The following is a 15171-nucleotide window of genomic DNA, read 5'->3' on the forward strand; positions in this document are numbered from 1 at the left end:
TTCATGGCTTTGGAACATATTTAGGTTGTCCCTAGCTTTTGTTTTTTTTGTATTTTATAGAACCAACTTCTGGCATTAAATTAATCAATGTAAATCCATCGAAATACCTCGAGTAAGCAGACATCGTACATTGTATCATCATGAGGATTATGCTCATGCGTAACAAAGTGTCATAATGTGTTTGTTTGATCTATCATTTCTGGGTGTCTTAGAAACCCCGATATTGAGTGAATTCATCGTTCATCATTTCCTGACATTAAATATCCTGTGTTCAATTAGTTGAGTAAGAAAAAATCCCCACAATCGTTGCAATTATGGGAATAATGGGGGAGTCTGTCGGTTTTGTTCTTTTCGTCTACTGAATAAGAAGTTGAAATGTGTCAAAACAGGTTGAAACGATTGGAGTTCGAGAGGATATACAATGAGAGATTGAAAAGAGGTATTTCAAAGCCGATATTATCCAGTGCAGTTTCAATGAGTGATGATCAGTCACACAGTGGTAAACATTTTATTGAACTCTAGTGCATTCCATAAACAATTCTATCGTCTATCAATAGATAAATGAATTTTTGAAATTCTTAACTTTGAGTTATCAGTTTATTTAGTACTCGTCACTTTTTCTCAGTCAATTACTGATGAATTAAATATTTGAAAATTGATAAATGGGGAAATTGTGACTCTTCTAATGCTTGAAAAAGTATAAACTCTGACTTATGATTAACGTAATATGTGGAAATTGGAAATAATAATTACAATAGTGTATTACGACTTTGTGTATTTCCCCTTTGATTGGGAGTGCTAGCATTTGGTCTTTATAAATATTTTTTATTTTTCTGTGTGCGTTCCAGCGTTGCAAAGCCCCAGATCCAGTGAAACCCGGCTTTCCAGATCATTCGACATGTACACAAAAAAAATGGGCGACAGTTTCCCAATTAACGACGAAAAATATCCGGAATTGACGATTCAAATGTTCTTTGAGTTTATGAGAACCGCTTATCAAGTGAACGATAGCTTTGACGAATTGTCATCGATTTTATCATCAAATTCAGAGTTGAATTGGACCGAACTGGCGAAAATTGATTTAAATATTCGGTCACCGAATGAGAAAAATGTGGGAACTGAGGACTTGGTCCTGGGGAATTGCCAGAAGTCTCAAGTAAAAATCCACTCGAATATTCTTTTTTTCGTATGAGACTTTTTTCGAGCGATCACCAAAAAAAAAATTATTCTAGTGGAACTCTAGATGCCAAAGGTTCCACTCCACTGATTGAACACTTCTTTCGATTTCAGGACACCAACGAAATAATCCCCAATAGTTCTCAAACCCAGGAACCGGGGGATACCAATGAAAAGAGTAAATCAATTGAGAGCTCCACCCATAGCATAAAGTCCCCAGAGAGTCTGGCATCAACTAAGAAGAATAAAACTCACAAACCCGAGCTTACGACTGAGAACAAAGAGCACCCCCTAGGGAAGTTGATGAAGAAGAGCCTGAGTGATGTTTTGCACGAGGGTTTGCTCGACTCCGTGCTGCCTTACATGCTGCCAAAGCCAACAGTGTCTCAACCGATCATTAAAAAGCCAGTAATAAACGAAGCCAAGAGAACGGCTTCACTAACTGCGAATATTGAGAAGTCCATGGCCTCTTCGACACATAAGGATAAGGAGAAAGACAGGAATAAAGTTCACAGGAAGTCTCTTGAGTAAATAACTTCCAATTTTCAGTTACTTTTACTATCAATTCATAGCCCATATTTTTGGATTTTTGACAACTTAGAAATCAATTGGTAATTTCAAAACATCTCGTTGTCTATTGTCTCTCTCTACTCAGAACTGAAGTCGAAATTCATGTCTGCGACGAAGCGAAAAACGTGAAAAAGGACTTTCGATGCCCCCAGAAGCTATTGATCCAGAAAATGTGTTACTTCGCTGACGTAACTGCAGGACAGAAACTGGAGGAGATGGACATCTCGGTTCACTGTGACATTGTCATCTTCGATTGGCTGATGAGATGGGTCAAGAAGGATATCATTAAAAAATCAGAGTGGCCGATACTCGAGGCCAGCAATGTCATACCAATCACAGTGTCAGCCTCATTTCTCCAAATGGAGCCTCTCCTGGAGCAGTGCCTTGTTTTTTGTCACGAGAATATGTCAGAAGTGTTGAGAACATCGACGATCCTTACATGCCTGAATGACAACATTTTCTCTAGGTGAATTCCCCTTGTGGATATTCTAATACACATGCACTGAAAAAAACACTTTATTCATTTTTTTTTCAATAAAAATGTTGCTTTGTGTAATTCTTCCAGATTAGCTGATCTATTCACAAACATGGACGTAGAAATATTGAAGGATAAGAAAGACAAAGTTCAGAGCAGACTCTTCTGCAAGTTGATTACCTCCCTGGTAGATCCAATCCCCGATACCCGAAGGGGTCATTACAGTTCGTTATCGACTCTTTTCAAATGTGGAAAATGTGGGAAAAGTGTTATTCGTTCTATTTCTGATTACGTCCCATGTCTTCCGAGCTGTATGAAGATCGACAACAAAGGTGATCTGCACAGCAAGCACACAAGGTGAATAAAATCTTAAAATCGTCATAAAAATAATTCATTAAAAAATTCCAGTGCAACTGGAAATGGAAATAACATGGAATTATTTTCAGGGATTTTAATTGGACGCTGAACGACTACATCGTGAGTCTCCGCGCAGAATTGAGGACCTGGAGGAAAGTCTACTGGAGGCTCTGGGGAGACTGTCATTTTTTAAACTGCCAACAATGTAACACATATTTCCCGATCAACCAGATGGACTGGTGCAGCTATCACCCGGAGAATCCTCAGTTCTTCGCGAATGAACAGCAGAGGGCTTCTTCATTCCCTCTGGGACGATATCCCTGTTGCAGTCAGAGGGCCTATCGATTCGAAGCGCTGCCAAACAGGGATGGTTGCCGATTCAGGGTAAAATCGGCCAATGACTATGATGACACATCATTCAATCCTGGTTAAAAAATTTCAAGCCGAATTTTTCATTTGACTTTTTGCCTTGTCATTTCAACTCCAGTAAATAAGATAGAATAACCTAAGCTGAACTGAAATGACAATTGTTATTCAGCAGAAAGAGATTCTCATCAATCTGTCTATACAAATTCCAGTTCAATTCTCCAGGATTAAATGACGTTAAATAAACAATTATCCCCATGTAATTTAAATCGAAAAACCTTGGGATTTCGTTTAGGAACACATACCTTCAATTTCAGTGGACAACGACGGCCACGTATTGAACATCTTTGCGATGTACAGAGACGTGATATCTCAGGATCCACCGCAAAGATTTTTCCCAGAGAAGATCACGCGTCTAGTAACGAGAGATCCTTCACTTCCTTCGGGAAAACTCCTGTGCAAGGAACCCATGTGGTGGGACGGGATAGAGCTGGCGCCTTCCAGGCCCAAACTGGGCCTTCTGGGGAAAATCTGGGGGGGACCTGGGGTTAGGAAGCCGTGTCAGATGGAGGGACAGAAGCACAGGAAGTCTAGACAATCCTCCCAGGTTGAAACCTCGTCAGTCGCTTCTTCGGGAAGTGAAAGCGATGAGGGTGAGACTGGTACTGCCTGGGGAGATAGCAGTCTTGAGGAGGACTCCGGTAACAGTGATGAATCGAGTGCCTGCCCTATGTACAAGTCGTTGAGGAGAAGCAAACGGAAATACCATTCGATAAAGAGGTATAGACTTTTTTTCAGCAAAAATATCTTGATATTTCAATTCGAATGGTTTTGCATGAAGGAATGACGGGGGAAGATGCTGGAGTATGAATCTGATTGTTCGATACAATCAGGACAATCAGAGAGACTTTGAAGAAAGAGCTGCTGCTCAAATGGTGCAACTTCTAACAAAACGAACATCACCAGAGGCAACGGTAATGCATAAGCCGCATAAACATCATACATGGCACAACCAGCCACTAGGTAATTGCAATAGTTGAATAAAGAGAAAGCAAATATTCCTCGCAAACAATGCATTTATTTAACTCATTATTCAGGTGGTACATATGCAAAGTTGGAGGCAGAATTTCGAGAGCAATCGACTCAAGCATACAAAAATAAAAATTCATCTAATAGCAAAGGACCCGGACGCTCTCGCTCCTCAAAAGCTTAAGATAAATCTAATCATCCAACTGAATAAAATTATTAATTATCATAAATATATTGGAAGTCAGTGGTCGATCAATCAGTCTATTATTCATTAACTGGTCACGAAGTTGGAATAAAAACTATTAAAACCACTCAAATCGGGTCATTAAAAAAGAGTGTAAACTCTGTGAAAACCAAATAAAATCAGTAATTCTCTCAAACATGATTTCAGAATTTTTTTACCTCTGGAAGGTCTCATTTCTGTATTTAAAAAATTAAAATGCTGTTAACTTCCGAAAGTGAATTGATAATTCATTTCGTTGATCACTGGTCAATATCCACGACAACAAATCCCATCGTCAATCAATGGATTGTGCCCCCGAACCCCCTGAACGCTCCATCTGTTCAACAAGATCACTTCTGTCCAAGAGTCTATTCAACTCCTCCTCAGTGAAGACATCCTTCTCTGAATCGACACTCTGGTGCTCACTCGCCTGCAGCAATTGCTTCAATTTAAAGAGCCCCTCCCTATTAAACTTCATATCTTCAATCTCCTTGGAGATGACTAGCATCTCGAGTTTCCTTTTGGCCTGAGCGCGATTGACAATGGCCTCGTCGTAGCTGCCCTTTGTGCAGAGTTTGTAAATCACCACAGGTTTTGTCTGTCCAATTCTGTGACACCTCGCCATTGCCTGAATGTCCACCTGTGGATTGAAGTCACTATCAAAGATGATGACAGTGTCAGCGCCCATTAGGTTCAATCCAACGCCCCCAGCCCTCGTGGAGATGAGGAAGAGAAAGTACTGGGGATCTTTATTGAAGAGTTCAATGGATTCTTTTCTGGCGGCGACGTCGGTTGAGCCGTCGAGTCTCCGGTACTTCCACGGTCTCAATGTCAAGTACTTCTCGATGACGTCCAGGAGCATCGTCAGGGTCGAAAACAAAAGAACCCGATGGCCGTCCTTGTGGAGTTTGTTCAGCATTTTGTCCAGCACCATGAACTTTCCAGAGAGCTTTATCACATCCTGATTAATGGGATATCCTTCCTCTGTGGGATCGTGGATCATGTATGGATGATTGATGACTTTTTTGTACGTCATCATATGAGCCTTCATTGATATTTTGGAGAAGTACTCGGAGTTCTCATCAGTCACATTTCCATATCTCTTCATTGCGCGGAATCTCTTCTGGGGAACTGGAGTGTTCCGGCCCTCAGGTAATTCCTTTCGAGCTTGAGGGGTTCTTGGAGACGATGGCATCGAGATGTTTCTTCCAGGTGACCCCATGTAGACTCCACTATACGGATTATTGTAAAGACATTTGCGTTTTGGTCTATTGCCAAACTCATCGTCAACGATGAGGGACTCCATTGTCTCTCCAGCGAGGCTTTCCAGATCTTGATTCAATAATGCAGAGTATAAGTCATGCTGAAGTTGACTCATTGGTGCGTAAACCAGGACTTCTTTTTTCGGTGGAATATCCAGACAGACATCGGACTTCAATCTTCTCAGCATGAAGGGCCTCAGTATCTCACGAAACGATTGGAGAACTTTCTTGTCCTCCTCTTGTTTCAGAAAACGATTGGTGCGTTCCTCGTTTCGGAAGTCGTCGCTATTGAACCAGGACTCGAAGACAGCGAGATCGTCGAAGATGTCGGGCATCAGGAAGTGGAGGAGCGACCAGAGCTCTTTCAGGTCATTTTGCAGGGGCGTACCAGTGAGGAGAAGACGATTTGTGGATTTAATCTCTTGCATGATCTGACAATTGGAAAAGGGAATTGAATGATTGAAATTCATTTTTTCACAGACTCATCAGTTGTGATTAGGTTTGTTTTTTTATTAAAAAAAAATTGGAATTGGCTAGACTTTCAGCAACAACATTGTTTTGACCACGAAATCGATTGCCGATACTTTTGTGTAAACAAAGAAAAAAATCAATCAAGCAAAAGGAACCGAAATAATAGAATAAAATGCAGTAAAACATAACTAAAACAAGTCGTCCATCACCTGCGACAATAGAGACTTCGAGTTCTTTAGCCTCTGGCCCTCATCAACGACCAAATACGTCCAGGTCTGGCTAATAAGGAATTCTTTATCCCTCACAGCTACCTCGTATGTCGTTAGCACAACTGGCTGTGTCGTGAAGCCATCAACTATCACTGGACGTTTCATTTTTTTCGCCAATTTCTCCCTCTCGTCTCTGGACCCATGCAGGAAGACGACTGGAATTTCCGGAGAAAATCTCTCAAACTCCGCCAGCCAGTTTGGAGTCGTTGACAGAGGGGCCAACACCAGGTAAGGGCCAGGCTGTTTCAGTTCAAGGAGATGAGCTATCATGGCGATCGCCTGCACTGTTTTACCCAAACCCATCTCGTCAGCAAGAATTCCCCCCATTCCGTTTTTGTAGAGAGCCTTCAGCCACTGGAGCCCCTCCTGCTGGTAATCGCGAAGATCTCCTCTAAAGTATTTCAAGGGGACGAACACTTTCTTCTCCTCCAGATCACCCCTCGCAGTTGTATTCAATTCTCCTGCCTCTTCAGCTATTTCTTCTTCAACTGCCCCACTTCTGACTCTCTTTGCTGCTGGCACGTCACCAGTATCAACTGCACTGCGCTTCCTGGACCTTCCATGAGATCCGAATTCCTCTGGATTTGGACTCTTCTCTGAATCTACAATCGTCTGTGACTCTGTGCTCCCCTCCGGTCGGAGTTTTTGAGCAAATAAATCCGAGTAGAACTTGCTGCGAGACACCAAGTGAAGGAGACGATTGTACGTATTCTGACGTTTTTCCTCGTTCTGCTGTTCTTGAAGAAGACGAGCAGCCGTCCGGTCTTTACGTTTGTCGACAATCACTTGGGCATTGATGTGAGCTTGTTCTTCAGGACTTGGTACTTCATTTGTTGGAGAATAATCAAAGTTTGTGAGTTCTATAATTAACAGGACCCTATTTTTTCATTGTCAGAGTTCATAGAGTCCATCATAAGGTACCGCGGCCGTGAAACGGTAAACGGTTTATGGTGAAGAATGATTAAACAATAAAAAACGTTTTTCAACATTTTGCTAAGAGGAAACGGAGTGTTTCCTAGATTAATTTACTAATGAGGAGAAAATATGAAGGTAAATTTTGTTCAAGCATGACATTCACAATCTAGTGTCATATTTTGATTCCTGATAAAGGCTAAGGGTCCTTGTTTACTAAACTCAAATGAACGGATGCACGAATTGATGTTATTGACATTCAACAGCCAAACGTATAGACACAATCATCAGGATTGTTCCTCTCAATTTCTTTTTCTTCGTACAAAAAGTGAAGAATTGAATGGGAAATATTTGTGATAAGGATAGAAAAAAATTAATAACTCACCATTTTCTGGAGTATCTATGCTGACAATGCTCCCGACGCCGGAGTCCTCCGACTCAACTCCTTCAGGAAGACCTTTTATTACAGGTTCTTGATGACCTTCACCGGTCAGAAACTCCATAATTACTGTTCCGCCAACGGTTATTCAAAATAATAAGAATGTAGGTGTTTAATACTTTGAGACGAAATTACGCATTTATTTTAAATCACCGAAGGTTCGAAGGGTCCGAAGCTGTGAGTCTTCGCACCTCGCCAGTCAATAAAGGACTAATCCAAAATAAACAAATATCAGATGGAGCGAACGAAGGAAGAAGGACTGGCAATTGGGAAAATGATGAAGAATTTGATAATCAACTCATCTACAGAGTAGTTATACTCCCGGTGCCTTGGGTGCTGGATTCAGCTAATTAATTACACATATAATTACACTTATTATATAATTAATTTAAACATAATAAAAAAACATTGAAACATAGAAGAAGTAAAGTGAAACAAGATGAATGACGCTAGAATGTCTCAACAAGACGCAATAAATAAAGAGAACATACTCAACATTAAAAAAAGCGATGAATTGTCTTAAATAACTTCAACCATTAGTTTATTCCTCAGACTTCTTCTTTTTCATCTGAGCAATAAGATCGCTCCTGTCAAGGAGCTTATCGAGCTCCTTTTCAGTAAAAACATCGGCTGCCGAATCAACCGTCTGGTGATTACTGGAATCTAGCAATTGTTTCAGCTTCATAAGCCCGTCCTTGGTGAACTTGATCTCATCGATCTCCTTAGATATGACCAGTTTCTCGAGCGTCCTTTTGGATTCAGCCCTTTGCACAATCCGCTCATCGTAACTCCCCTTTGTGCAGAGCCTGTAGATAACCACAGGTTTTGTCTGGCCAATTCGGTGACACCTGGCCATCGCTTGAATGTCAGCCTGGGGATTCCAGTCACTATCATAGAGAATTACAGTGTCAGCACCTGTGAGATTCAGTCCAATGCCCCCAGCCCTCGTGCTCACAAGAAAGAGGAAATAATCAGGATCACTGTTGAAGATTTGGATGGATTCCTTCCTATCAGCAATATCAGTATTTCCATCCAGCCTCCGGTACTTCCAGGGTCTCATCATCAGGTAGTCCTCGAGGATATCCAGCATCATGCAGGATATGGAAAACAGCAGAATTCTGTGTCCACCCTTATGAAGCTTCTGCAGCATCCTATCAAGCACCATCATCTTGCCAGAGGCTTTTATCAACTCCTCATCGATCTGTGGTAGCCCACTATCCAATGGATAATGGATCAAATAAGGATGATCGATGATTTTCCTGTACATCATACCACGATTTCCAAAGGCTAGTCTCATGAAATAGTAGGAATTGGCCTGAGTCACATCAGCACACTGCCTCAGTATCTCCAGATCCTCCTGAACTTTTTTGGGCATTTGTGAAATTTCTGGAAGCAATTCGCTCGTAGCAGGAGCTGAACTGCTCGATGTACTCGATGATAATATTCGATAGGGATCTTTATAGACCCCACTGTACTTATTGTTGTAAGCACATTTACGCTTTGGTCTATTTCCAAACTCATCGTCAACCACTAGAGGATCAGCTTTCCTCTTGGAAAAGACCTCAAGGTCGTAGTTCAATAACCCCGAGTAGAGATTGTGCTGGAGTTTGGTCATTGGTGCATAAACAAGTACTTCTTTCTTCGGTGGAATGTCCAGGCAGACGTCGGCCTTCAGTCTCCTCACCATGAAAGGCTTCAGGATGTCGCGAAATGACTGAAGAACTTGTTTCTCCTCCTCTTGTTTGAGAAATCTATCAGTGCCTGCCTCACTCTGAAAATCTTCGCAGTCTAGCCAGGACTCGAAGACCGCTAGATCATCGAAGATGTCGGGCATGAGGAAGTGGAGGAGGGACCAGAGCTCTTGCATATCGTTTTGGAGAGGAGTTCCAGTTAAAAGAAGACGATTCATAGATTTGTATTCCTGCAAAGTGAGGGATAAGCGTGTCTCAGCGTTCTTTATCCTCTGGCCCTCATCTACAACTAAATATCGCCAGTGCTGTCTCCTCAGTTGGAATTTATCCTTCAACGGCACCTCGTACGTTGTCAGGATCACCGGCTGCGTCTTGAACCCATCGATATTGACTTCAGCTTTCATTTTCTTCGCCAATTTCGATCTCTCCTCTTTGTCACCGTAGTAGAAGACAACTGGGATTTTAGGGGCGAATCTTTCGAACTCCAGTAGCCAGTTGGGAATCGTGGATAGGGGAGCCAGTACCAGGTATGGCCCACCCTGTTTTTTCTCGATTAAGTGGGCAATCATCGCTATAACTTGAACTGTCTTACCCAGACCCATCTCGTCAGCAAGAATCCCAGACATTCCATTCTCGTACAAAGCCTTCAGCCACTTGAGCCCCTCCTGCTGGTAGTCTCGTAGCTCTCCGGTGAAGTACTTGGGCGTGATGAAGACTTTCTCCGAGTTTTCGACTGACTCTACTCCCAAATCCAAGTCATCCTGATTGGAGTTGAATTTTCCGCGCTGGTCCAGGAATTTTTCCTTCATCTCTGTGGAAACGATCTTCCTGAGGTCATTCTGATACCTCAACTTGTCAGTTCTAGCCTTCTGCGATGCCACCACGTCGTCATCTAATTGCCTGCGAGATGGATTCTTAACTCTTTTTGGTCGCTTTCGAAGAACTGGATCCTCTTCTCGATTCAACTTCTTGACAAGAAAGTCGGAGTAGAATTTGCTGCGAGATACCAAATGCATGAGACGTTTGTACGTGTTCTGACGTTTTTCCTCATTGTACGCCTCTTGACGGAGACGTCGAGCTGCCAGTTGTTTCTCGCGTTTGATCTGAGCCTGCTCTTCGAGGTTCCCCTGGTCATCTGTGAAAGACATTTTTGTTCAGTGATGTAGTCAATTGTAAAATTCACTCCTTTCGTCATTGCATATTCGGTCCAGAAATCATCCTGGAAGAACAAGGCACGCGTTTCTTTTCCTTTAAGAGGAAACAAAAATAAATTGAATGTATTTCTAAGAATAATTTTTTTTCGCCCATAGAAATATCACGAGAACATTTGCTTGAGTTCTGCATTAAAAAAATTAGTTTGGCGTCTACATCCGGTGCATTTTCTCAGAATAAGTTCGATTACCGAACGGTGAGGTCCTTTGTTAGTACAACCCAAGGTTATAACATACAGCTCTAGAGAGCATTGTGGAAAATGGCCGGGATAAAATAGACGAACTTTGCGAAAAATTGGACGCCAATTAATGCTCTCTATTACTGCTCATTCCAATATCTCAAGTCTTATCCCAAAAACGTTTATAAAAATATAATTTTACCGTTCTGGGGACGTTCTGCAGCAGCAATACTCGCAAATCCTGAGTCCTCCGCCTCTCCTATTCCCTCAGGAAGATTTTTCATCTGGGAAAATTGGTGGGTGTCTTTGTCATTGACAACCTCCATTATCACTCATATATCACTATTTGTTCAAGACGATTAAAATTGAAAGAGTCGTTGGAAAAAAATAATTCAAAGTGGAGATAAATCCACACAAAGATGAGACAATGCTCACAACAGACCGGCCGTTTCACGACTGTTTGAAACGAGCGTTGACGATTGGCCGTGGATTAGAACTGGGAGGGGAACGCATCGTGTGTGACAGAGGGCCAATGAGAGCAAAGGAAACGGAGGAGAATTCCCGCCAAATCGAACGGTTGTTTCAGGTTATCTAAATTTTATAACTTGTTGAATTACTAGAAATTTTTTTTTTCATTAGCATGAAATTTTGTATTTTTAGAGAATCCAGACGGGAATAGTTTTTCGTTGTCAATTAACTTCGGGTAGATAAATTGTGAAAGAACTAAAATAATTTTTTTTATTGACACTGACCCATCATAAACAAAATATAATTTATGAACGTTTTATACGCAAATAAATAACCATATTAGTATTTGCATGGCTGAAGGTTATTTTTACAACCTTTGCAATCGTAAAAATATTTACGATTACGCATAAGTATTTATTTTATATTTTTTTAAATATAGGATACTTGACAATTTCTAACCATTTAGAAACTTTTATAGACTAATTGTTTAAGATACAAATGGTGATCTCAGCCGTAACTGACATTCCAATCTTTTGTTCATTCTTCACTCTCATAACTGATTGACGCAATATTTTCACTCACGAAAGCATGTGCTGATGAATACGCCAAAATTTTTTGGAAATTACAAACATTGTCTTGTCTCTAAAAAGCGTACAACAAATATTTGTTATTCGTTTCTCACTCTGCGTTTCGTCAGGTCATCAATCATCTCATCACACTATTGATTAAACTATTTAAGTACGAAAATCGACAGTTTCTTACATATTGCCTCCAGTAAACTATCAAAACTAGTCAACAAGACTGGCTACCAAGTCCTCAAGAATAAAACTCATACAAAATCCAACATTTACGAGAAATGCAAAAACAACGAATGAAAACTAATAAACAAATAGATCTTATCACTTCTGTGGCTCAATAGCTTGCACAGAATCCTCAGTCTTACCCTCGAGATCACTTCTGTCCAGGAGTTTCTCGAGCTCATCCTCCGAGAGGAATTCCTTCCCAGAATTCCCCACCTGTTGATCACTGGAATCCAATAACTCCTTGAGCTTCAAGAGGCCCTCCTTGTTGAAAAGTGTCATTTCCTCGATCTCCTTCGAAATCACCAGCTTCTCAAGTTTCCTCTTAGCCTCAGCCCTACTGACAATAGCCTCATCAAAAGTTCCCTTAGTGCACAACCTGTATATAACAACAGGCCTGGTCTGCCCAATTCTATGGCACCTGGCCATCGCCTGAATGTCGACCTGTGGATTCCAGTCACTGTCAAAAATAATGACAGTATCAGCAGCTGCCAAGTTCAGGCCAACTCCCCCAGCCCTGGTGCTTATCAAGAACAAAAAATAGTTAGGATCAGAATTAAAAACGTGAATATGGTTCTTCCTCGTTTCTATGTTAACTTCTCCATCCAGCCTGACGTATTTCCAGGGTCTCATGCTAAGGTAATCCTCAATAACATCGAGAATCATCTTCATAGTAGAGAAGAGGAGAACTTTGTGGCCCCCTTCACTGAGCTTCTTCAGCATTCTGTCCAGTACCACAAACTTCCCAGAAGCCTCGATCAGATCATTATCGACTTTTGGAAGTCCAGCATAATTAAGAGGTAGATGAATCAGATAAGGATGGTTGATGATCTTCCTGTACATAATCTGACGACTTCCAAAGGACAGCCTGAAGAGATAATGGCAGTTATCCTCCGTAACTTGAACATGATCAGTCCATTTCTCCATGACCTTGTCCACTGCAGCCGTTTTCGAAGGTGGAGATACTTCTTTACCAACCGCTTTGGTTTCCACCGTACTCTCAGGATTGTTGTCACGATGAGAAAAATCTGAAGAGGCTACGTAGTCTGGATCGAGAGATGATGAATGGGTGTCATCCTCGGAAGAGGCCGAAGTGTTCCAACCATTCGCCAAAGCCTGATCAAGATTCCTGTAGGCATCACTGTATCTGTTATTCACGGCACAACTTCTTTTAGGTCTCTTTCCAAACTCGTCGTCCAGGATAATAGGTTCAGGCTTCGTCTTGGATAATGTGCAGATATCTCTGCTCAAGTAAGCTGTGTAGAGTTGTCGTTGAAGTGATGACATGGGGGCGTAAACCATCACTTCTTTCTTAGCTGGAATATCGAGGCAGACGTCTGTCTTCATCCTCCTCAGCATAAACGGCTTCAATATCTCCCTGAGGGACTGAAGTACCTTCTTCTCCTCTTCCTGCTGAAGGATCCGGTTGGTTCCTTCCTCATGTTGGAAGTCCCTCACGTCGAACCAGGACTCAAAGACAGCTAAATCACTGAAGATCTGGGGCATGAGAAAGTGGAGTAAGGACCAAAGCTCCTTCAGGTTGTTTTGGAGAGGGGTTCCAGTCAGCAGCAAACGATTATCCGATTTGCATGTCTTCAGGAGCTGCACCAATTGGCACTCAGCGTTCTTGATGCGTTGGGCTTCGTCTATGATTATGTACCTCCAGTTGAGACCTTTCACTAATCTCTGGTTTTTTATTGGAGTCTCGTAGGTTGTAAGCACCACTGGGAGGGTTCTGAACCCATCCACTGATACTGTCTTCTTCACTTTGACAGCTTGTTGGGCTCGTTCACCTGAAGATCCATAGAACAATACCACTGGAATTTTCGGTGCAAACCTCTCGAACTCCATCAACCAATTGGGAATCGTTGATAAGGGAGTGACGATCAGGAAGGGACCGGGCTGGTGTTTTTCAATTAGATGAGCTATCATGGCGATCACTTGGACTGTTTTTCCCAGGCCCATTTCGTCGGCTAGGATTCCAGACATTCCGTGCTCATACAGGGCCTTCAGCCACTGGAGACCGTGTTTCTGGTAGTCACGAAGGTCGCCTTGAAAGTATTTAGGCTGACTGAAAGACTCCTCTGAGGTCTCATCCTCCTCGTCGACTATTGCGTCCAGCTCTGTTTGGATTTGTTTTTCTGTGAGCTTTCGTTTTCCTGTTTCTGTCAGTCGCTTTTGCCGCTGAGGACGCAAAGACTCTTTGAGATCCTTCTGGACGGGCTTGCAATTTCTTTTGGGACGTTTTGATGGCGGTGTGTAGATGGGCTCGTCGTCGGAATCCTGAATCTTGCGTTTTGAAGACTTGGATGTCGATGGCTTTGCCTCGTTATTGCTGAGTTTCTTCATGAGGAAATCAGAGAAGAACTTGGATTGTTTGAGAAGGTGCATCAGGCGTTTGTAGACCTTCTCTCGTTTCTCGTTTTCGTGTTGCAGCTCGGCTTGACGCTTCACCGCCAGCTGCTCGAGCCGGACGCGCTCACGGTCGGCTCGGGTCACGAAGACTGGGGGATTCTCCGGAAGCTTTGATGTCTCCTCTGAAAGCGGGAAGAGGTTTGTGGGTCATATAATAATTGAAATGACCAGGGTAAAACGAGATGAGTTTGAGAGCTAATTGCACAGGCAAATTTTAGAATCAACTTTTGAGAAACCAAATTGTCTGAACGTCCATTAAAACTGAATATACAAAGTAATGCTGTCATCACCATCCTCAGTACTTTCACTATTCATCCCCAGAGCTGTTGCCAAGGTCACCAGAAATTTAACTGCCTTGAAGATCGTGGCAATCATTTTGCTGTGAATTTACCCGGGTCACAAAAAATGTCTAGCCCTTCAATTCACCAGAGATTTATCGTCGAAATGTCATTTTCTTTTTGTATTCTTTTGTTTTACAAAAAATAGAAAAACATGAGGCACTCACCATTTTCTGTGATGACAGAGCCTGCGATGCTGGCAAATCCCGAGTCCTCGTATTGTCCAATCCCTTCGGGAAGGCTCAATTTTTCCATTTTTTTGTCACTTTCATTGACACTCGGGGGATTAATCTCCAATGTAGGCAATTCATCCTCCATTTCGAGGTGATTTCAGTTCTTGGACCGAAGACTCTATAGATAAACGATAATTTCAGCTACAGGCAAACTCAGAATTGCTCTCACTACAGCTAAAAGACAAATGAGTCTAACTGGACAAAGTAAAACATCGAAGGACAAAACCGTTGAGATTTTTCGCGCCGAAACCCAACAACTCACGTACTCCCACCACCCGCGGTTCTCA

The 15171-nt window shown here is 42.1% G+C and overlaps 3 protein-coding genes across 10 annotated transcripts; 1 reads left to right on the plus strand and 2 right to left on the minus strand.

The window, feature by feature from the left end:
- Window positions 1–58: 58 nt before the first annotated feature.
- On the plus strand, window positions 59–4272 carry LOC135159738 (SANT and BTB domain regulator of class switch recombination). Of its 6 annotated transcripts, none has more exons than XM_064115770.1 (10): window positions 59–283; window positions 390–499; window positions 849–1156; window positions 1291–1703; window positions 1832–2212; window positions 2312–2578; window positions 2668–2962; window positions 3240–3724; window positions 3786–3967; window positions 4042–4272. In XM_064115770.1, the coding sequence occupies exons 2-10, from the start codon at window positions 475–477 to the stop codon at window positions 4155–4157; spliced, it is 2472 nt and encodes an 823-aa protein (XP_063971840.1). In that variant the 5' UTR covers window positions 59–283; window positions 390–474; the 3' UTR covers window positions 4158–4272. The 6 variants fall into 6 exon arrangements, with proteins under 6 accessions (XP_063971840.1, XP_063971832.1, XP_063971816.1 ...); XM_064115762.1 differs by having other exon boundaries at window positions 59–278; XM_064115746.1 differs by having other exon boundaries at window positions 59–499.
- LOC135168912 (uncharacterized) lies at window positions 4003–11095 on the minus strand. The gene is made up of 6 exons (XM_064133568.1): window positions 10833–11095; window positions 8093–10375; window positions 7703–7808; window positions 7496–7638; window positions 6139–7058; window positions 4003–5889 (listed from the first exon to the last, which is right to left on the minus strand). The coding sequence occupies exons 1-6, from the start codon at window positions 10954–10956 to the stop codon at window positions 4492–4494; spliced, it is 4974 nt and encodes a 1657-aa protein (XP_063989638.1). The 5' UTR covers window positions 10957–11095; the 3' UTR covers window positions 4003–4491.
- A 247-nt stretch (window positions 11096–11342) lies between these two features.
- LOC135167951 (lymphocyte-specific helicase-like) lies at window positions 11343–15136 on the minus strand. 3 transcript variants are annotated; one of them, XM_064131692.1, is made up of 2 exons: window positions 14819–15136; window positions 11343–14435 (listed from the first exon to the last, which is right to left on the minus strand). In XM_064131692.1, the coding sequence occupies exons 1-2, from the start codon at window positions 14967–14969 to the stop codon at window positions 11998–12000; spliced, it is 2589 nt and encodes an 862-aa protein (XP_063987762.1). In that variant the 5' UTR covers window positions 14970–15136; the 3' UTR covers window positions 11343–11997. The 3 variants fall into 3 exon arrangements, with proteins under 3 accessions (XP_063987762.1, XP_063987778.1, XP_063987769.1); XM_064131708.1 differs by lacking the exon at window positions 14819–15136 and adding an exon at window positions 14616–14762; XM_064131699.1 differs by lacking the exon at window positions 14819–15136 and adding an exon at window positions 14604–14762.
- Window positions 15137–15171: the final 35 nt, after the last annotated feature.

This window comes from Diachasmimorpha longicaudata, chromosome 1, assembly GCF_034640455.1.
Source record: "Diachasmimorpha longicaudata isolate KC_UGA_2023 chromosome 1, iyDiaLong2, whole genome shotgun sequence".
NCBI lineage: Eukaryota > Metazoa > Arthropoda > Insecta > Hymenoptera > Braconidae > Diachasmimorpha > Diachasmimorpha longicaudata.